The 23,519-nt window shown below is 35.3% G+C and overlaps 2 protein-coding genes across 2 annotated transcripts in view; one reads left to right on the top strand and one right to left on the bottom strand.

The window, feature by feature from the left end:
• The window catches only part of LOC138701267 (solute carrier family 35 member G1), a 241,617-nt gene that overhangs the window by 203,292 nt on the left and 14,806 nt on the right, over positions 1-23,519 (bottom strand). The window lies entirely within an intron of this gene.
• The window catches only part of LOC138701268 (uncharacterized), a 43,302-nt gene that overhangs the window by 13,077 nt on the left and 6,706 nt on the right, over positions 1-23,519 (top strand). The window contains exons 3-5 of the mRNA XM_069827986.1: positions 5,115-5,297; positions 8,470-8,688; positions 22,920-23,312. Coding sequence (XP_069684087.1) covers positions 5,115-5,297; positions 8,470-8,688; positions 22,920-23,312 — 795 coding nt within the window. The remainder of the gene's footprint in view (positions 1-5,114; positions 5,298-8,469; positions 8,689-22,919; positions 23,313-23,519) is intronic.

Raw genomic sequence — 23,519 nt, 5'->3', positions numbered from 1 at the left:
GAATTACCAAACCATCAACTCTGATTTTGTTGATAATTCTACATAAATTAATATTGCTTTTAAAAGTTACAGAAAAGAAATTTCAAGCAAATACGCTGCTCACACTAAATTCAGAAACATTCACATTTCGACAAATTTAGTTCAATATAATCTACCACTTCTACATTGTTTAATATCGTGCAATCTAATATCGTACAACAAAGCGCTGCTCATTCGGTCCTCAAATTTTGTTAATAGTCTAATATTGTATCCTCTATTCATATTAATTGTATTATTTTATTTCTATTTCTATTGTTGTAATTATATTCTGTAGTCTAATGTATTATTCTGTATTATATAAATTTGCACTTGACCATGTTATAAATTGGAAAAAAATGGAAATATAAAAATTGGAAATTCATCTTTTGAAGAGGCGGAGAAGTTCAAATATCTGGGAGCAACAGTAACAAATATAAATGATACTCGGGAGGAAATTAAACACAGAATAAATATGGGAAATGCTTGTTATTATTCGGTTGAGAAACTTTTATCATCCAGTCTCCTGTCAAAAAATCTGAAAGTTAGAATTTATAAAACAGTTATATTACCGGTTGTTCTGTATGGTTATGAAATTTGGATTCTCACTTTGAGAGAGGAACAGAGATTAAGGGTGTTTGAGAATAAGGTGCTTAGGAAAATATTTGGGGCTAAGAGGGATGAAGTTATAGGAGAATGGAGGAAGTTACACAACACAGAACTGCACGCATTGTATTCTTCACCTGACATAATTAGGAACATTAAATCCAGACGTTTGAGATGGGCAGGGCATGTAGCACCTATGGGCGAATCCAGAAGTGCATATAGAGTGTTAGTTGGGAGGCCGGAGGGAAAAAGACCTTTAGGGAGGTCGAGACGTAGATGGGAGGATAATATTAAAATGGATTTGAGGGAGGTGGGATATGATGATAGAGAATGGATTAATTTTGCTCAGGATAGGGACCAATGGCGGGCTTATGTGAGGGCGGCAATGAACCTCCGGGTTCCTTAAAAGCCAGTAAGTAAGTAAGTACGTAAAGAGATGGAAGGCAGAAGGGGAAAGAGAAGAATGTTGAATCAACGAAAGAAGAGAGTGGGGAAAGAGAAATAAGTGCGGGGAGTAGAAGAGGAAGTATGGAGAGAGTAAATCGAGTTAGAGTGTGAAACGAGGGGGCAGTAAGGAAGAAAAAAACAATTTATAATCTGAGGAAATGGTATATCAGTGGGATGAAATAATAGGAAAGTTAGTTATATAACGGAAAAATGGATCATCGTGCTAACCACACGATACCTCCATTCTGCACTAATGTTCTAGAGTACGAGCGATAATGTGATGTGTTGGAAGTGTTTACACATTTATAATAGGTTATATTTTTCCGAAAATAGTCAGCAAGAGTTAGATCTTCTATATTAAATAAGTTTAAATGTATTTATGTTATTTACAAGAAAGAATTATTTAGTTATGAGAAAGGTAGGAATGAAACTGAATGAGAAAATTAGTACGAATAGTTATTATTTATTAAGTGTTGCTGAGAACAAGAGAAATGAAGGATAATTACAGTTGCGCTCAAACCTGCTGACGTTTCGCGAACGCCAGTAACATGCGAGTGCGACGTTGTCATAACTACCCTCTCCGCCTCTGCCTCTCAGTGGCAAAGAGTCGAAAATGGCGGTCTGTTTCAAATGCTTATTTTGTCTGGATAAGATAAGTGACTAAGATCTCTCTTAGAATATCTCATCTTTACCCTCTGTTCAATTCTCCTGTTCTCAGTCTAAGAAGAAAAGCTATGCTCTACAAAATGCGGATTTTACCGATCCTAACTTACGTTGCCCCAGCTTGGTTTTACATTCCAAAAACAATGTTTCACCCTCTTCAAATTGTTCAAAATAAAGTGCTCCGAATAATACATAATTCAACTAATGCACAAATACACTTTGATCTGGACATGACATTTCTGAAAAACTCATTACGTGAACAAGTTAAGAAGTTCTATAACAGTGCAGATTCTAGTGAAAATCCATTCATCAAGCGTCTTGGCCAATACAATGCAAACTTCTACAAGAAGCACAGAACACCAAAATCTTTTTTAAGTGGATAACATGCACTTTTCCACAACCTCCGTCTTCCTAACATTTGCATTAATGTCTCCGTGTCCAATGGTATTGACAACTGGACGCAAACAATACTTGTGCATTATTATTTGAATTTTACACTAAATATGAAAAGGCAGAAAATATATTTGTTTTGATACTTCATCAATAACTTGCTGAATGTGAAAAAAAAAAAAAAAATTCAGCGGCAGTAATTTTAAAAATTTGGAGCGCGACACTTTACCTGGGATTGGTTTGATAGGATGCAGAAGGCTTTAAATAAATAAAGAGAAATAATAATAATAATAATAATAATAATAATAATAATAATAATAATCATCATCATCATAATAATAATAATAACCATAATAATAATAATAATAATAATAATAATAATAATAATAATAAATGTTATCATCAGAATGTATCAAATGAAATTAAAAGTCACAAAATATAGAAAAGTAAGAACAATTTTGTCCTCGAAGTCTTTTCTGAAGCTCAAATAGAAAAGAGAAGGGGAATGGAAGCTTCTCACAAATCATACCCAATGTACAATGTCCCAACTATTTTTTTTTCTCGATCATTCTTCCTCAGAAACTTGAAGAAAAACCACATGGATTTTTTTCATAATTTATTTTATAAAAATATTGTGTGTGCCAGGGCCCAGGACTATTTACTATTGACACGTCGATGATTTTAAGTACGCAAATACACATAAAATAGAATTGGTCGTCGTAGTCGTAGTCGTAGCCGTAGCCGTAGCCGTAGCCGTAGCCGTAGCCGTAGCCGTAGCCGTAGCCGTAGCCGTAGTCGTAGTCGTAGCAGTAGTAGTAGTAATTTTACCAGTGTAATAGTACTTACTTGCTGGCTTTTAAGGAACCCGGAGGTTCACTGCCGCCCTCATAAGCCCGCCATTGATCCCTATCCTGAGTATGATCAATCCAGTCTCTATCATCATATCCCACCTCCCTCAAATCCATTTTAATATTACCCTCCCATCTACGTCTCGGCCTCCCTAAAGGTCTTTTTCCCTCTGGCCTCCCAACTAACACTCTATATGCATTTCTGGATTCGCCCATACATGCCCTGCCCATCACAAACATCTGGATTTAATGTTCCTAATTATGTCAGGTGAAGAATACAATGCGTGCAGTTCTGTGTTGTGTAACTTTCTCCATTCTCCTGTAACTTCATCCCTCTTAGCCCCAAATATTTTCCTGAGAACCTTATTCTCAAACACCCTTAACCTATGTTCCTCTCTCAAAGTGAGAGTCCAAGTTTCACAACCATAAAGAACAACCGATAATATAAATGTTTTATAAATTCAAAATTTCAGATTTTTTGACAGCAAATTAGTTGACAAAACAATATATTCGCAGCTACCCTCCAGTAAAATCAATAAGATAAAACATTTCTCAGTAAGGGGGAAGTCTGCAGGAAAATTTATAATTACATCAGTACAATTTTACTATAAAACTTGGCAAAATCAATAAGCCAAATATATTGGTTAAAAAGGGGGACATTTACAGAAAAAAAATATAATTATTCATATCAGTGTGATAAATAAAAAAGGAATAACAAAGGTAAAAGTATTGTTTAAAGAAATGAACATTTTCATCACTACGTATAACTTCAAATGAACAGACTGTCAAAAATGTTATAGTGGAAAGAGATAAGATCAATCTAATTTTATTTTAAAACTTCAGGAATACCGAAATACAGTTTTTAATCAGTAGACTGAAGCCAGCTCATTTCCCGGAGCTTCCCTAGAACTACTTCACCTATTATTACTAGTGTGGGATGTATGTATGCATGTATCGACTTCTCGGGGATACAGAAGTCTTTTCTGAGGCTCAAATAGAAAAGAGAAGGGAAAAGGAAGCTTCTCACAAATCATACCAATTGTACAATGTCCCAACTATTTTTGTCCTCGATCATCCTTCCTCAGAAACTTGAAGAAAAACCGTAAGGATTTTTTTTATAATTTATTTTATAAAAATATTGTGTGCCAGGGCCAGGACTATTCGCTAATGACGCTTGCTGATTTTAATAATAATAATAATAATAATAATAATAATAATAATAATAATAATACAAAAGGTTGGATAAAAATTAATAGCAACAGTTCGATAATTCTGACATGGCTTTATTCACAGGGGTACAAGATTTACGTACCTTCTATATAGTCGCCCTCCTTATTTATCACCTTTTGCCAAAGGTTTAGAAGACGTCGTATATCATCAGCGCGTCCATCTTTGTTGATGTTCCGTATTGACCGCCCTATAGCAACCTATAGTACAGATAAGTTCATCTCTGGTATTGCACAGGGTCCCTCACAGTGGTTCTTTCACTTTGGCAAAGAGATAGTAATCTCATGGACTCATATCGGGTGACTACGGTGGATGTTACAGAATCTTCCATTGCCAGTGGCGCAAAAGGTCCTTGGCAGCAGCAGCGGTGTGACTCCTTGCATTGTAATGAAGAATGATGGGGTTCTGTACCACCAAGTGTCGTCGTTTTCTCCTGAGCGCTGGACGAAGGTGGTGGTGCTTCACGCAGTCCCTGATAACATTCTTGTGCACTACGACCTCGTGCCACTTCAATTTTGATGCAGGAACGTTGCTCTAGTTTTGTAAACGTGATCTTAGGGCACTCGCACTATCCCTATGAAAGTCAACGTTCTACACACTGCAGTAGATTGACAGAGTACTGTCGCAGCTGGCTGCACTAACTCATCTAACAGCCCTTGTTCATGTCCACACTGCTGGCAGCTCTGGAACACACCATCGTCATGTGACAGCAGTGTTGCCATAACTTTTTATCCAACCCTTGTAATGATAATAATAATATTAATAATAATAATAATAATAATAATAATAATAATAATAATAATAAACTGAAGCAAGAATGAGGCCTCTTCAAGAGTGTATTCCCCCTGGTGAAGGAGAGGTTGGTCGTTTTCTTAAAATGGTACTGGTTATAATGCAGATGTTGGTAATCATTTTCAGGAACCACCACCACCTGATTTTTGGAAAGGATTCATACCCTCCGTCTTAAAGAATATGAAGAATAAGTTATTCAAGCACCACAAGAACAACTCCAATTCGATACAACAAATCACAAACGATGTAAACGTGTCGATGACTCTCATCTCTTCCGACATTCGAAATGTTGGTAACCAGTTCAGCAAGGTCAGAAGATGTCCGTAACTACGAGACAAAGTCATATATATATATATATATATATATATATATATATATATATATACACAGGGACATCATTTTATTTTTACTAACATTTTTAATATTAACCTGGCTATACCTTTGGATCAACGATTAACAACCGGATACACCGTTTCCAACCCCCTTCCACGACTGGAGTTCGATGATATTGACGTAATATACAAACAAATCACTTCATTAGGTATAGGAGGGAAGAGAAGTAGTTAATCAATTTACGTAAACTAGGAAATATCACGCTTTTGAGTTTGATAATTTTCATTAGGTTTTTGTTTAATCAAAATACAGTACAGTATTAACAATAAGTATTTTTACTCACGAACTGAGCTGTCCATGCGGACGTATTCATTATGCAGTGTATATTATACTGTCTACAGCACATTAGCGTACACTACAGAGAATGAAGTTAAATTGAAAAATAATCATAATATGGATATTTAAACAAATTTTTGAAAATGGTGGCCGTTCATTTCGATACAGGCTTCAGTTTTAATGTGCATATTATCGCAGTATAGAATATTGTACGTAATTCCAATTACCAGGTTCGTATCTCGTATCAGTAACTCATGTTGAAATAATTCTGTACCTACTCTATAAAAGAGTACCTTACGAACTGTAAATTCAATCTTCACTTCACCCGATCCGAAAAGATAAAATTACTCAGACATGCTATCTACTGTCCGTCCAAATGATTATGTCGCAGGGTCGTAGAAAGGAAGGAAATCACGTGACAGTTAATTACTTAACGAGGTCCTTTTATTTAAGTTATTTTAAACAGTTGTATAATATTACGTAGACGTCCAATTCATATCAGAAATTAATGTTCTCAGAAAAGAGCTAAGACAGCCCAGCCATTAGTCTTTACAGAGAGGTGAATAGAAGCAGGTGGGGGAAACCGGGATGCGACGTAGGCAAATGGACGACAGTATCTGTGCAAAAATGATTGGATATTGAAAGAGTTTTCGTCACTGGAAAACGTCAACATATTTTTGGAACGTAATGTTTACTATGACCGTAAGGCTACTATGACTATATATGCGGCCTTGGTTCTGTGTGGAGGACGCCTGAACTTCATTAGTAGAAGGGGTGGGAGTGAAGTACATTCAAAAACTCAGGTACAATAAAAATTGAAGTAAAAATAAAATGATGTCCCTGTATGTATGTATGTATATAGAAACACTACAAAAATTTTAGAGCATAATTTTGTCCTTAACTCTGAATTTTTTTAGTAATCCTAGGCTCATTTAACTGCACTACAACTTCAGAAAATGTCACTCGATACACCCAAATAAATTTGTGTAATTCCATTTTGTCTCGTATGTAATGCATAGCCTATATTTCCAATCGCCACAACTGAATAGTCGACACTATTCTCAGCCAGTTTTTTTTTTTTTTTTTTTTTTTTTTACCGAGTAGAAGTTGTATTATGTATTAAAATCTTGAAGTCTATATTTTCACCTTACAAAAGCTTCTAATAATTTCTGCTTGTCAAATAATTAAATTACCAATTTGAAATTTGTCATCGCTTTATGATTCCTTATTGCTTGCTATCACGCGTGACTTTATATGAATTTTATTGTGGTTTCATTTATGGGTTTTGTTGAAAATATAGGGGTTATTCTTTGAGATATTTCAAACAAAAATATATAACACAATTTTGTTCGTAAATTTGTAAGCATGAGCCTGTAGCATTTAAGCACACTTAAATGCCACCAACCTGAGCCGGGATCGAACCCGCAACCTCGGGCACAGAAGGCCAGCACTACCGACTGCGCCACTCAGGCCGACCAATTTTGTTCGTTTTTACTTCTTTTTCGAGATAAAAATTGTTTATATGAAACACTTCATAGTGTGTTTTTGGGAAAGCAATTGATTTAATTTTGAATATGCTCAGTCAGTTTTAAGAAAGCAGTGTATTCTGATAATAAATTACTGAAAGGATTTTAGTTTTGTCCTTTAGATGTTAAGAAATTTTATCTGAACAAATGTAACTTTCCTTTCTGAAAAAGGAGTTTTAAAATATTACACCGTTGTAGGGTGACCAGATTCACATCGATAGAAAAGAGGACACAAAGCTTCAAAAAGAAGGACATTGTTCGAAAAAAGAGGACAGAAAATATGTACTTAGATTTAGGCTTAGGCCTATATTATACTATAAATTACGTCAATATCTATTTTCTTACAAACTACTTACATTACAGATATAGGCTTATATCATACGTACTTAAAAGTATGTTAATATTACAAAATAATTATGATAAAACTCGATAATAATCATTTTGCAGTTACCTATTATAAAGTCAATGGAACTATATTTATTAAATAGGACAGAAAATATCTAGCCTATTTAGATTTAGGCTTAGACCTATATTATACTTAAAATTATGTCAATATATATTTTACTGCAGCCTTCTTATAATAAAACTTAATAATATAAAGTGATTTTACAGTTAAGTACATTATGAAAGCCAAGGGAACTATAATTATTACCAAAATACATAAAAAGACCGCACAAAATGTGAATTTAATATTACTTTGTAAGCAAAGAGAATTATGATGGTTGACAAAGAGTATATTCCGTCGATGCTGCTGCCACCTACAGGCAAATTACTTCAAATCAGATAATTTCAAAATATCAGGCATACAAGTTACGAAAAGGAGGACATTTCTTGACTTTTTAAAAATCCGCCCGGACCCCGGACAAAAGCCTAAAAAAGAGGACATGTCCGGACAAAAAAAGGACATCTGGTCACCCTACACCGTTGGCTTTCTTGGCGTTTCTAAATGATTTTCGCTAAAGTGAAAACACCATAGGCCTATATTGGCAACAAGTTTCCTAAGAGAATTTATAGGTCTATTCTTTGGTATAACGCTTCTTTATGAAAATAAACAAATTGTACCAATATTTTCTGTACTTCTGCTTCTTTTAATAATAAAAATCATTGAAAAACATGTTAGAAATATAGAAATAATAAATGAAACTGAAAAGTAACTCTCATTTCTCAGATAGACACGTATTTCTCTCATTTCAGAACATATGTCGAATCTGTATGTGTTTCATTATGAGCCAGATATTAATTGCTTATTATACGTGAACCTTTCTTCAATTTTATCAATTTTTCAGTTTGGCTCTCAAATACGTACTCTAATAAATCTCGGCAACTCCTCCGATGATCTGGTTGGAAAGGCAATAACCGTTGGAGTGCAGACAGCTAGTATTGCAGCCAACCTTTTAGAAATGGCGAACATTCTGCAGCGCACATTTAACGATGTTTACCAGGGCTTCAATAGAATATTTGATGGCATTTTAACTTTTGTCGATTACAACGTCCAATTCACAACGGTAAGTACTCAGAAATAATTTAACTCAATCCGATATTTCATTCAACGAAAATCATCATAATTGTGTATTACACTGTATTAAATTAGTATGTACCAGTGGCGGCTGATTGAGGCAAGTGAGGCCGGGCCTCAGTCACTTGGCTTAACTGAAATCAAGTTTTGTGTTTTTATATAATGTATTAGTTATTTTAACGAAGCATAAACATCGCTGTAGAAGCATTTGAAAACTTTGTGATGTATATAGATCTGTTTTGCAGTAAAATTTGTTCCTGAGGCCAGGATCGCTCGTGCCGGGTCTGGCTTCTGCATTTCGTATGTTTTCGCGAGCTTTGAGGTTCCGCTTAAAACGTTGTAGCTGAGGCACAGTTCGTCTGGCCTCGTGGCCTGGTCAGCTTTTACTCCTCCCATCCATGGGCCTGTCTCAAGAGTAGATTGGGGTGGGAATAGCAATGGTGACTTGTCTTCCTAAATAAGCCATAAATAACAAAAATTCCAGCTCTTTGGAAAGCAGAAACCCACTATTCTCTCCCCTTATGTCATAGTTTATGACTTAAGCGAGGGTGTTGTACTACTGTACTTCGCAGTACAGTAGTGAATCTGGGCCAATGTTTTTATGTATTTCGGGAAAATATAAACAGAAACAAAATGCGAGAAATAGTGCTGGTGTAGTTAATTCATTGTTAGAGTGTCCTTTTTCGAGAAAAAATAATATTGAAAGAAAGGAAGTTTTACATAAAGAGAGAGCCTACCGATATACCTATGACATCGCTGACAATTTTTCTGACAGATAATCTTAAAACTCGAGTTTCTATTGCATCCTGGTATGGGCAACATAAATGATTAAGTGGTAATGTGGTGCAAAATAAACTTTTCTGTTGGCCTTGTTTGTTGCTGTCAAAGGAAAAAATTAAAAAGAAAAAAAGAAAGGGGAATTTCAACATGGGTTGCTTCATCACACTGAAACAATCACAAACTCACAGCGTAACAGCTTATTTGGTGAGTGAAATTATTATTTTTCATTAATAGTAATACAGTAATAATGATATTAATATAATAACAATAATAATTAATATCATGAATAAACATTTCCTATCGGACGCACTTAAACTATTAATAAATTACACCATACAATGTATTTTTCTTGTGCTTATGGTAACAATAGTATGGCATATAGGTTTATTGTGCTCGAAAGTTTTAAAGGACATTATACCACACAAACATACCCTCACAGGAAGAAAAACAAGAGGCGCCAAGACCAACAACGACCAGTTCTGAGGATAACCCATAATAGGTCGAAACATGTAAACCAGGTACGATAGAATTTAACACAAGAAAGTCATATAATACATATTCCGAAGTGATACAGTGTTAAAAGTTGTGTAATCAAGATGTATATGTACAAAAAAGGAATTTGTGTACATTGTGATGTCATTGATTTAATTATTTATAAAAAAAACCACAGAAATGACTACAGTAATGCTTATAGAGTTTCAAGTGTAATATAAAACGTTTACAAGACTGACTTATTTTGTATCAGTCTTTCTTGTGCCGTTAAAGAAGTGAATTTTACACGGGATGCTAAGTCAGAATATTCAGTATATTCAGTGTTATAGTCAGAGCACACAACATTGTGCAATTGACAAAGTCAGTAATAAAAGTAAACAGCAAAACAAAATTAATTAAAAAATTCTCAACAACGTTGACATTAAAAAACTCATTAATTTCATAAAATGGTTTGTTGATTAATCAACCAGAGACAAGTCTGTTAAAAGACTTCCTTTCCAGATTAAAAAGATATCTCGGAAATTTATTTGCTATTTTTAAAGACATAATAAAATAATTATTCATTTAGTTAGCCTACACTTAGGTATGTCAAAAAGGTCACGGTTTCTGGTGTTGTAAATATGAACATCATTCCTATGTATCAACATATGTGAATTTTCTTTGACGAAATTTAGGGCTTGATAAATATTCAGTGATGTTACAGTCATAATTTTTTCATTTACAAATAACGGCCTGCAGTGTGCCTTCATTGATGAATTAGTTATAATTCTAATAGATTTTTTGTAACATAAATACTTTATTAGTATGAGAACTATTACCCCATAAAAGTAGTCCATAAGAAAGTATACTATGAAAATAAGAAAAATAGACAACTCTAATGTAATTCTTCGGAACATACATTTTCAAATTTCGCAGAAGAAATATTACTCTTGACAATTTTTTACAAACAGAATCAACATGGTCTGCCCAAGTAAGTGTGCTGTCCACAGTAATACCAAGAAGTTCAAATTATTATTTTCCATGACTGTACTACTAAACAATAAAGATGCAGTTTTACTTTCATTTAAAAGAAATTTATTAGAACTAAACCATTTCTTGACTTTATTAAAAACGGAATTACCAAGAGTTTTCAATTCCTTAATATCACTATGACTTGTCAAGAAAGTGGCGGACACATGTATAGGGATATTCTGAACTACCACCAACAGATAGCGCACGTGTACTTTGAGGGATCCGCTTTGCGTGTGCATTTGTTTTTCTGTAGCCTATATAAACATTGAGGATGACTTGCCAATGGCCAAACCAGGAGGACAAAACTGGGGAGAATCCTTTCCTCTTGATTTTATAAGCATCACACAAGTACCCTTTAGGAAATTCTGTGCTCTTCTTACGTGGTGGTGATGATGGGGCGTACGACTATCCTATCAACTAATGTAGAACTTCTTTGTGGACGTGACTCATCTTGTAACGCTGGATCATCGCCGAAATCACTATCAATTTCCTCACCATCCGTGATTTCATCAGTCATAAGTGTATTACTCTCTTTATTAGCGACCTCTTCTTCAATCAACTATTTTTAATATGTTCAAAAACTAGTTGGCGTTTCCCCGAAACTTAAAAAAAAAAATCCACTAGCAACTGAACTATTGTGGCGTGTTTCATTCTGTATGATGCACACAACGTCCGCACTCGTATCTAAGTTACAACTAGCAGAACCGGTTCCGTGTCTAACGTCTAAATCACTCTCCTTTCCACATTTTCCTCCGCCTCTCCCTCGGACACATGTATAGGGATATCCTGAACTACCACCAACAGATAGCGCACATGTACTTTAAGGGATCCGCTTTGCGTATGCATTTGTTTTTCGGTATATAAACATTAAGGATATATCATACGTAGTGTATTAGTATATTAAATACTCTTAAAAACAACAGCTAAAAATGGCAAATTTTTGTTATGTTCCTATATGTAAAAACCAGGGAAAGCTTTTTGTCTTCAATCAGGTTCCGAGATATTCTGAATACATGCTTTAAACCTTAAAAAAATACAAGTAATTAAATTGAGCCCCGAAAGTGGTAGCTATTAAATAAAAGTAAACCAGGTGGCCCGGGTTCGAATCCCGGTCGGGGCAAGTTACCTGGTTGAGGTTTTTTCCGGGGTTTTCCCTCAACCCAATACGAGCAAATGCTGGGTAACTTTCAGTGCTGGATCCCGGACTTATTTCACCGGCATTATCACCTTCATTTCATACAGACGCTAAATAACCTAGATGTTGATACAGCGTCGTAAAATAACCCATTAAAATAAAAAAAATAATAAATAAATAAAAAATAAAAATAACTACTTCAAGTAAGGAATTGTTGACTATAGTTTTATTTTGGAAGAGGAAAAAGAAAAATTAATAAAAACATATGCAACCTCGACAGCGAGCTGTGTTAGCTTAGATTATATGCAGTAGTTGTAGGAGTCTCCGAAGTTTACGCCTCCAGGAAACTCTCGATAAACTGGGATGTTTATTATCCAGGACGATCCGTAGTGAAATCCATTTCGTGAATAATGTTTTTAATGTACTGTACCCTAATTATTAAAACCATGTTTTAACTTCATATTTTCAAAATCATCCTACATAGTATTCAAAACTGCATGTCCTTAACCTACAAATCGCACGACTAATCGTGATACTACTGCGATCATATTATATCATCCTATTAAAAATTTTATTGCATTTGATCTTTCTGCAACTACAGAAAAAATACAAGGAATTCAATCTCGATAGTCCCTTCCCTATATAAAAAAAACATTGGTGGCTGCATATCCTGTTTTTAGCGTACGGTTCTTAAATATTAATGATTAAAAAGGGCAATATTCACCTTCGACATAGTTCCTGTTTTTTTATTCGTGCACCTCGTTCTCAAAGTTCTCGTTTAGGTTCATGCACATTCAATTTACTCATATCTATATTCTGCATACTGCAGATTTCCCCACCCATCTCTTAAGGGGAATCACTCAATATTATACAGGTTTACGTTGTTATTTATTGTAAATTAAATTAAATTGTGAGGTAAGAAAATATTGAATTATATTAAATTATACTAGGTTATACAAAATAATTGTAAATATAATTTTGACACGCACAGAAAACCCAACAAGCGAGAAAACGTAATCAACTGTAGCAATTATAACATAATATAGCCCTATAACATGTTGCGCCGCATGGAACGCTCCTGCCATCTAACGGTAAAACTTCGCATAAGATATCCCTATTCCATAGCATCTCAAGTCGCACCATAACTTTTTCCTTATGTTCTAAAACACAAATAAACTTGCCCCGGTCAAATATCAGCGACAACCACCTGGACCCTTCCTTGTCAGTCACAACTGCAATGTTGGAAAAACTGTCACGAAGGACTAGGAGGTGCACGACTTGTGGGTCCGACGCAAGGACCTCTTGGATAACTAGCCCGTGAGTTCATCATGACATTAAATTAAAGAGCTTATAGAGGTATTCGGACTTTATGGAGCACTGCACATAGTAAGAAACCAATTTAACAAAGAAAAGAAGGAATGCATCATAATTTGAGAGATGTTACAGCATTCCCAGATAGGACCAATGAAAGAAACTTGAGTGGCCGACCTCTTTCAGCTGCAGCTCATATAGGCCTAAGGCAGTGGTTCTCAAACTTTCTGAAGTCGCGACTCACTTTTGGACGAGTCTTTCTTTCGCGACCCCACCCCCTTCCCGTCGTACCGGTACTAAGCCCCATTGGAAAAATAAAAATCGTTGCAAAATCGAAAATAATGGTAATTTTACTGAAAATCAGTGGATACCACCCAAAGTGTAACCAAACTGAATTCTATATGGTGCAACAATTACACGAAATATTAGGTAAACATCATTTGTGCGAGATCGTGCGTATTTGCTTGTTTTCCGCACAGAACTAATACGCGGTAAGTGTGAAATACCACATTCAGTATTCCCAACGTAACACACATAACAATTTCCCTCTTCTTACCGCTTAAGCGCGACATTCATTTTGCTGCTTTAGGCTTTTAACATATTATTTTTAGAGACGTTTAACTTAGTAATAATTATACATTGGAAACTTGCCACTGCAATTTCACCTAAACTGCAATGTTAATTATTGTTTTTAAATATTTGCAAAAATTAAGTAAAGTCTACTACTCCACGAAACTTATTGCATTCCTGATACAAGTAACAATAAGGAAGCCGTAAAAAAATCAACAAGATTCCAGATGCCGATGTTATTACTGCAATATGTTATATAAATAATATTGTTAAAATATTAAAATGAAAAATAAATCATTACATAACCTTACCGTTTGTTTTAAGTTCGCATTTATAGACTGGGGGGGGGGGGGGGAAGACAAGACGTATATCACGGCCTGCTGGAGTATAGTAAACACATAAAATATTTTATAGCAACAATGTTAAAGAAAGATATTTTGGTTTTCCGAAGTTGCCGTCATTAAACAGAAACCAACATGGAGATTTCATTGCAACTAATTAGAAATTCGTCTTTCAGGTATGCAATAAACGATCTTCGCACAAAATAATGTACGATACACGAGCGGTATGTTTGTTTTCATGTTCTCGGAAATTAAGAAAGCTCAACTACGTTTCGCTTTTTCAAGCTTTTCCTCGACCATGAAAACGTCAACATACCGCTCTTGTAACGTATATTACTATTCTAATACTTCAAACCATTACCACCGTGGCGGTGCGGTAATAGTCCAATACAAAGTGGTACATTTCATCAAAGGAAGGGCGTTGCAAACTCAAATTTTCAGCAAAATTTGTGAAGGTATAGGTTCATTGTATGACATTACACTTTATCACACGGAAGATGGCTTTCTTGAAGTAATGTGTTGAAAAGAGTTTACTGTTAAGAACAGAACTTTTAATATATCTGGCTTTTAATATACAAGATGAGAAATCAGAATATATGCGAACCTATTTTCCAATTGAAAAATGTGATTCCAAAACTCACTCAGTTCATTTGGCCATTTTTATTATTTGTACATATATTATATATGATTTTTTTTTCAGATTTCTGTCATTATGTTTTAAACTCCTTTTTTTTTTTTTTTTCAAAACAACGCCAATCCTTGTCTAAAAGTTTGTGTTATTGTGTATATCACTTGAAAACAAGTTCAGTCCGTAGACCGGTGGATAAAAACTATTAGTCCAGTCCTTTCATAAAAATGGACTGAACATGTTTTGAATAATAGATTGCAAGGCCAAGATGTTAACATTATAACAGTCACAGATAAAATTAAAGGGCTTACAAAGAAACGATTTCTGAACAATATCATTTGACAATAGTAATATGCGTTACAAGAGCGGTACGTTGAAGTTTACATGTTCGAAGAAAAGTTTGAAAAAGCTAAACGTAGTTGAGCTTTTTTAATTTCCGAGAATTGAAAGAAAACATATCGCTCGTGTATCGTACATTATTTTGTGCGAAGATCGTTTATTACATACCTGAAAGAGGAATTTCTAATTAGTTGCAATGAAATCTCCATCTTGGTTTCTGTTCAATGACGGCAAATTTGTAAAACAAAAATATGTATCTTCAACATTGTTGCTTTAAAATGTTTTCTGTGTTTACTATACTCCAGCAAGCCGTGATATACATCTGTCTTTTTTTTCCCCCAGTCCATAAATGCGAACTTAAAACAAACGGTAAGGTTATGTGAGTAGCTTAATATCAAAGACGGACATCTGTCGTCTCCATTGTTTTGATCTAGAGGCAATTTTTAAGTTCACAGTGTTCTTCGTAATATTTAACACAATTTATTTTGTAAATGTAGTGTTAGAGTTTGCATATGGTTTCACTATAACTGGAAAGAGCATGAAAAATTGTATAAAAAACCACAGCTATCTAAATTTCGATTGAGGTCAGATGCCCGTCTTTGATATTAAGCTACTCATGTAATGATTTATTTTTCATTTTAATTTTTTAACAATATTATTTATATAATATATTGCAGTAATAACATCGGCATCTGGAATCTTGTTGATTTTTTCACGGCTTCCTTAATGTTACTTGCATCACGAATCCAGTAACTTTAGTGGAGTTGTAGAGTTTACTTAATTTTTGCAAATATTTAAAAACAATAATTAACAGTGCAATTTAGGTGAAATTGCAGTGGTAAGTTTCCAATTTATAATTATTACTATATTGAACGTCTCTAAAAATAATGTTAGAAGCCTAAAGTAGTAAAATCAATATGTCACTTAAGCGGTAAGAAGAGGGAAATTGTTATGTGTGTTAGGTTGGGAATACTGAATGTGGAATTTTAGACTTACCGCGGATTGGTTTTGTGCGGAAACCAAGCAAATACGCACGATCTCGCACAATAGTAATATACGTTACAAGAGCGGTATGTTGACGTTTTCATGTTCGAGGAAAAGATTGAAAAAGCGAAACGTAGTTGAGCTTTTTTAATTTCCGAGAACATGAAAACAAACATACCGCTCGTGTATCGTACATTATTTTGTGCGAAGATCGTTTATTACATACCTGAAAGACGAATTTCTAATTAGTTGCAATGAAATCTCCATGTTGGTTTCTGTTTAATGACGGCAACTTCGGAAAACCAAAATATCTTTCGTCAACATTGTTGCTATAAAATATTTCGTGTGTTTACTATACTCCATACTCCAGCAGTCTTTTTTTTTCCCCCCCAGTCTATAAATGCGAACTTAAAACAAACGGTAAGGTTATGTAATGATTTATTTTTTCATTTTAATATTTTAACAATATTATTTATATAACATATTGCAGTAATAACATCGGCATCTGGAATCTTGTTGATTTTTTCACGGCTTCCTTAATGTTACTTGTATCAGGAATGCAATAAGTTTCGTGGAGTAGTAGACTTTACTTAATTTTTGCAAATATTTAAAAACAATAATTAACAGTGCAATTTAGGTGAAATTGCAGTGGTAGGTTTCCAATGTATAATTATTACTATGTTAAACGTCTCTAAAAATAATATGTTAAAAGCCTAAAGCAGTAAAATGAATGTCGCGCTTAAGCGGTAAGAAGAGGGAAATTGTTATGTGTGTTACGTTGGGAATACTGAATGTGGTATTTCACACTTACCGCGTATTAGTTCTGTACGGAAAACAAGCAAATACGCACGATCTCGCACAAAAATATATTTGATTCATTCCAATGTATTAAAGAGCTCATGGAAAATTTCGCTACAAATGATAGGCAAATACAATGTTTTTGCGGACATACAACCAAGTTTCCACAATTTTAATCAAAATTTTTTGAGTAAATTCCGGAAGAAACTCAGAACTATTGCGACTGTCACAAAGATGATGAATCTGTTTTTAGGCAGTTGCGTTCATCTGGCTGAAATTTCAGAAACTATGAAGGAAAACTTCATTTAAGTATGTACCTAGAAATGGAATGTTTAAATTATAACTTTCTTTTCGCAGAGCGTAGGCCAATTTTCCATGTATGGTGGGTCCCTATCACCACGGCATGGCGCGTCCTCAGGTTGCGGATAGAGGAGACGGCCTCCAGATATGGAGGGTAGCTGCGAATATATTGAATAAGCAGTCGTGGACAGCCGATAAGGGGTGGTCCTCCAGCTTGGGGGTTGGGCGAAGGGCTAACAACCTATCACCGCAAAAAAACAGCTTGTTACGAATCCCTACATTAAGCCTCGGAATAGGACTGATTCTCTGGCACGACCACAGCAAAGGAATAAGGTTTTGAAATTTGGCACTTGGAACGTAACTAGTCTTTACAGAACAGGAGGGGTAACATTAGTAGCAAAAGAACTAGCTAGATATAGAATAGACTTCGTGGCAGTACAAGAGGTTAGGTTAGATGGGAATGGCATATCACAAATAGGAGATTACTTGTTGTATTATGGGGAAGGAAACAATAATCACCAATTAGGAACAGGATTCTTTGTTCATAAAAGAATAAAATCAGCAGTAAAAAAGGTCGAATTTATCAGTGACAGGTTATCATATTTAGTACTTAAGGGTAGATGATGCGACATCATAGTTATAAATGCTCACGCCCCTACAGAAGAGAAAGACGACCATATAAAGGATAGTTTCTATGAGGAATTGGAACATACTTTTGATCAGTTACCTAGATATCAAATGAAAATTTTATTGAGAGATTTCAACGCTAAAGTAGGACGGGAGGATATTTTTAGACCAACTATTGGAAAAGAGAGCCTACACGTAATTAGTAGTGACAATGGAGTTAGATTAGTCAACTTTGCCACATCGAAAAACTTAATTGTCAAAAGTACAACATTCCCCCATAAGGATATACATAAATATACTTGGACTTCTCCAGATGGATTGACACACAACCAAATAGATCACATCTTGATAGATAAACGGAGACATACTAGTATAGTAGACATTCGAACTTTCAGGGGTGCAGACTGTAATTCTGACCATTATTTGGTAATTGGAGAATTAAGAGAAAGACTATCAGTAGCCAAGCGAATAGAGCAACAAGTTAATATTACTAAATTCAATATTTTGAAATTAAAGGACGAGGAAACTAAGCAAAATTATCAGGTCGAAATTTCGAATAGATTTGCCACTTTAGAAAGTTCCGACGAAGTTGAGAAAGAATTAGATGTTAACAGCGTGTGGGAAAATATCAGAGATAGCATCAAAATTGCAGCTGAGCAGAGCATAGGTTATTATGAAACTAAGAAAAAGAAACCGTGGTTTGATGAAGATTGTTGCATTGCAATAGAAAGAAGGAAACAGGCAAAATTGAAATTCTTACAGGATCCAGTTGAGGAGAAGAGAGATAATTATTTCAATGAAAGGCGGGAAGCAAGTCGTACACTTAGGAATAAAAAGAGAGGTTACTTGAAGGAAAAACTGAATGAGGTAGAAACAAATAGTAAGAATAAAAACATTAGAGATTTATATAAGGGTATAAAGGAATTTAAGAACGGATATCAGCCAAGGGTAAACGTGATCAAGGATGAGAATGGTGACTTGCTTGCAGACTCTCCATCAGTCCTAAACAGATGGAAAAACTATTTTGCGCAACTACTAAATGTACATAGGCCAAATAGAAATGATCGGGACGAAATTGAAATACAAACTGCTGAGCCATTTATACCCGAACCCACGCTTTCAGAGGTCGAAACTTCGATAGAAAATCTGAAAAAGTACAAGTCTCTAGGTATCGATCAAATTCCAGCAGAATTAATACAAGAGGGTGGAAGTGCATTATATAGCGAAATTTATAAACTTGTAGTTGCTATTTGGGAAAAGGAAATTGTACCAGAACAATGGAAGGAGTCCATAATTGTACCTATTTTTAAGAAGGAGGACAAAACCAACTGTAGTAACTTTCGAGGAATATCACTTTTGTTGACGTCGTACAAATTTTTGTCCAATAATCTTTTGAGAAGATTAACTACATACGTAGATGAAATTATTGGGGATCATCAGTGCGGTTTTCGGCGCAATAGATCGACTATTGATCAGATTTTTTGTATTCGACAGATAATGGAGAAAAAATGGGAGTATAAGGGTACAGTACATCAGTTATTCATAGATTTCAAAAAGGCATATAACTCGGTTAAGAGGGAAGTATTATATGATATTCTTATTGGATTTGGTATTCCCAAGAAACTAGTTCGATTAATTAAAATGTGTCTCAGTGAAACATACAGCAGAGTCCTTATAGGTCAGTTTCTATCTGATGCTTTTTCCAATTCACTGCGGGCTAAAGCAGGGAGATGCACTATCACCTTTACTTTTTAACTTCGCTCTAGAATATGCCATTAGGAAAGTTCAGGATAACAGGCAGGGTTTGGAATTGAACGGGTTACATCAGCTTCTTGTCTATGCGGATGACGTGAATATGTTAGGAGAAAATCCACAAATGATTAGGGAAAACACGGAAATTTTACTTGAAGCAAGTAAAGCGATAGGTTTGGAAGTAAATCCCGAAAAGACAAAGTATATGATTATGTCTCGTGACCAGAATATTGTACGAAATGGAAATATAAAAATTGGAGATTTATCCTTCGAAGTGGTGGAAAAATTCAAATATCTTGAAGCAACAGCAACAAATATAAATGACACTCGGGAGGAAATTAAACGCAGAATAAATATGGGAAATGCTTGTTATTATTCGGTTGAGAAACTTTTATCATGTAGTCTGCTGTAAAAAAATCTGAAAGTTAGAATTTATAAAACAGTTATATTACCGGTTGTTCTGTATGGTTGTGAAACTTGGACTCTCACTCTGAGAGAGGAATATAGGTTAAGGGTGTTTGAGAATAAGGTGCTTAGGAAAATATTTGGGGCTAAGCGGAATGAAGTTACAGGAGAATGGAGAAAGTTACACAACGCAGAACTGCACGCATTGTATTCTTCACCTGACATAATTAGGAACATTAAATCCAGACGTTTGAGATGGGCAGGGCATGTAGCACGTATGGGCGAATCCAGAAATGCATATAAAGTGTTAGTTGGGAGACCGGAGGAAAAAAGACATTTGGGGAGGTCGAGACGTAGATGGGAGGATAATATTAAAATGGATTTGAGGGAGGTGGGATATGATGATAGAGACTGGATTAATCTTGCACAGTGTATGGACCGATGACGGGCTTACGTGAGGGCGGCAATGAACCTGCGGATTCTTTAAAAGCCATTTGTAAGTAAGTAAGTATGGTATGAAACACATAAATGGCTAACAGGAAGTGAAGTTAAAGCTAAGCTGTAGGTGGTCACGTTTGTTATTGTAATCTAAAGAAGGTACTTGGAATCAGATCATATTTGTAACTCGGCAAGTCTAAAGAGACTTGAAAAGAATTTGAATCCAATTTCGGAAATGTTGTCTGAACAACAAGGGTTGCAAGACAACAGTATAACAATAAACTAGAAAAAACCGACAAATTATGAGACGGCTCATTGATGTAACAGTATGGTTATGTAAGCAAGAGTTAAGTTTTCGGGGGGCATGATGAAAGCGAGCTGTCATTGAATCGCGGGAATTACATAAAAATGTTCTGTAAATTTTGCCTACCCTGGACATTTGACTACGAGCCGCCACTGGTAATTATAAACTTAGGCCATGTCTCAAAGCTACATTTTCAGCTGAAGTGTACTATACTAAAAGCCAGGTTATGAACCGATTAAACCGGAAGCAACGTTCTGTTGGTCTCTTTCTGAGCTCTGTTGCCACATAGTGGCGCGAGATTCAAAGCGTGTTCAGCGTTTGTCACCGATATGTTTAAAATAACTACTGTATATAGTTCTCGATAACACTATCCACAATATTAGTAATTAAAATTACGGTTTTTAAGAAAGCACGAGCTAATGACGCTGGTACGAAATGCGACTCGTAATGCACGTGGTACTGCAAATGAACTGGCTACACTGTCTCCGTGATTCCGCTGCCAGATTTTCGTTAGCAGACGACATTTTCAGGCGAGGTCCAATGAAAAGCTCCGTTCTCGTTCTCCCCTCCATCTCCCACACTCAACGTGTCATCACTGCACAGGCTACCCCTCTAACCCGCACTTTCCTCTCGCCCATCCAACTACTTCCTGTTTCGTCGGTTCATAACCTGGCTTTTAGTATAGATTGTTGACTAAAAAGCCGGATGTGACGTCAGAAGTTATGATCCAAAGCTGCATAGTGCATAGCAATCAAGTCCGTGGTAGCTAGTAAATGAAAATGCTTGCTCGATTGTTGACTTGTTCACTAAAAAAACATGGGGTTATGAAATCTGAAAATGCTTTGGAAGTGAAATAATGTAAATATAATGTAGAATAACACGTTAACTTTCAACCCTGACATTGTTAGTACCTTCTGTACAATGTTTTAAACATTATTGTAATATATTAAGCCCTCATCTTTCCTACATAACTCGTAATGAAACTGCCTTCTTAATTTAGTGCTGCACTGTGATGTCATGGTTTTTAGAAAAATAATCTATGAAGAAGGCCATGTTTCAAGGGTACATTTCCAAAGCTCCCTAGCAGCGAATAGGGATGATAAAGAATGGACACTTCGCGTCGGTACCTTTGATGTAGCCGGACTGATTTCAAAGACCTTCGAGCCAGCTAGAGCGTGAGATTCTGCTTTCTCCCTAGAGTTGGCGCTGACATCACACCAGCTAGCAGTCGACACAGCAGAAATATAACACATATAATTAATACATCTAGGTACATTATGTACTCAAATAAAATAAATTTGATCCATAAAATAATAAATCCGTCATTAACTGTAATGTATAGACTTTAGAGTTCCTTTATAATGAGAGTTGAGACGTTGACCCCAACAACAATTAAAATATGTAATGATTTGATAGCACTGAAAATGGAAAAACAAAACTCTTATGAGAAGTACATAAAACCATATACCTATATTATATTATATACAAATATTAAACGAATTTGATACATAATTTTATAATGTATTATATTATTGTATAATATAATTTATTATATCTGAAATATAAAAAAAATATTATTACAACTATTTCGTCACTGAGAAATAAGGAAAAGCTGTTAACTTGAATTTATTTGAAGCAAAGCGTTACTGGATTATGCAATAAGGTAGGTGATGTTTGAATCCTGTGTCTCAACTCTATTCTCAGTTATTATCTTAGCCTATGCTCGATTACACTAATCTCTAGCGCTTGAAAGTAGAACTAAACGCTGGCACAGAGAAATAAAACACAGTAAAATTCGCTCAGTGTCCATTCTTTATAATCCCTATTCGCTGTCCCTAGTGTGTAGTTTACAAGTCACCTAGTTGCTAGTCACTAGTGTGTAGTATGGACTTGAGCTTTGAGACACGGCCTAAGAATTGAACAATAAGAGAATGGGATGAAATAGACGTAAATTATTGCCTGAAATAGGCAGGAATTAACATATTTATATCAACATTCTTTGCAGGACTTCGTCACCTACATTCCAAGAGAAGTAGGAAAGAAGCTGAAAGTGATTTACGACCAACTAATGGAAATATTGAACGTCATAAAGAACATTCTGTTGGCGGCATTGGACCAGGTTCATATTCTGGTGATTAAAGGAGCCATTGCAATTCTGAAGGGCGGACTTCCGTTTCAGCAGTTCATCCAGAAAAGCATCGATCAACTAGAAGTGTTGATAAATAAAATCGGTGAACAGGTCACCATTCTTCAGTCGACACTCATTAACATACTGACCAACATAAAAACCATATCTGAGGCGGCTATAAAATCTTCACTAACGAGCGTACGCCAAGGATTTGAGAGCATTCTCAGTCGAGTCAAAGCGATCGGGGATCAATTACAGCAGCAGTTATTTGTAAGTATTTCTCTCATACCTTTCTACACAGTTTTATCAATAGAAATATATCATAATTTTCTCAATCTATTTTCTTAAACACAAAACAATTATTTGGACATAGGCACAGCAATTTTGTAGCATTAAGCCACGGTCCTGGTAGACCAGTGACAGGCATGTTCCGTGCTCTCTGACGTCATACCACGGAGCCGCCATGCTCTTTGCTCG

This window comes from Periplaneta americana, chromosome 6 (genome assembly GCF_040183065.1).
Source record: "Periplaneta americana isolate PAMFEO1 chromosome 6, P.americana_PAMFEO1_priV1, whole genome shotgun sequence".
NCBI lineage: Eukaryota > Metazoa > Arthropoda > Insecta > Blattodea > Blattidae > Periplaneta > Periplaneta americana.
This window is presented reverse-complemented; position numbering and strand designations above follow the sequence as displayed.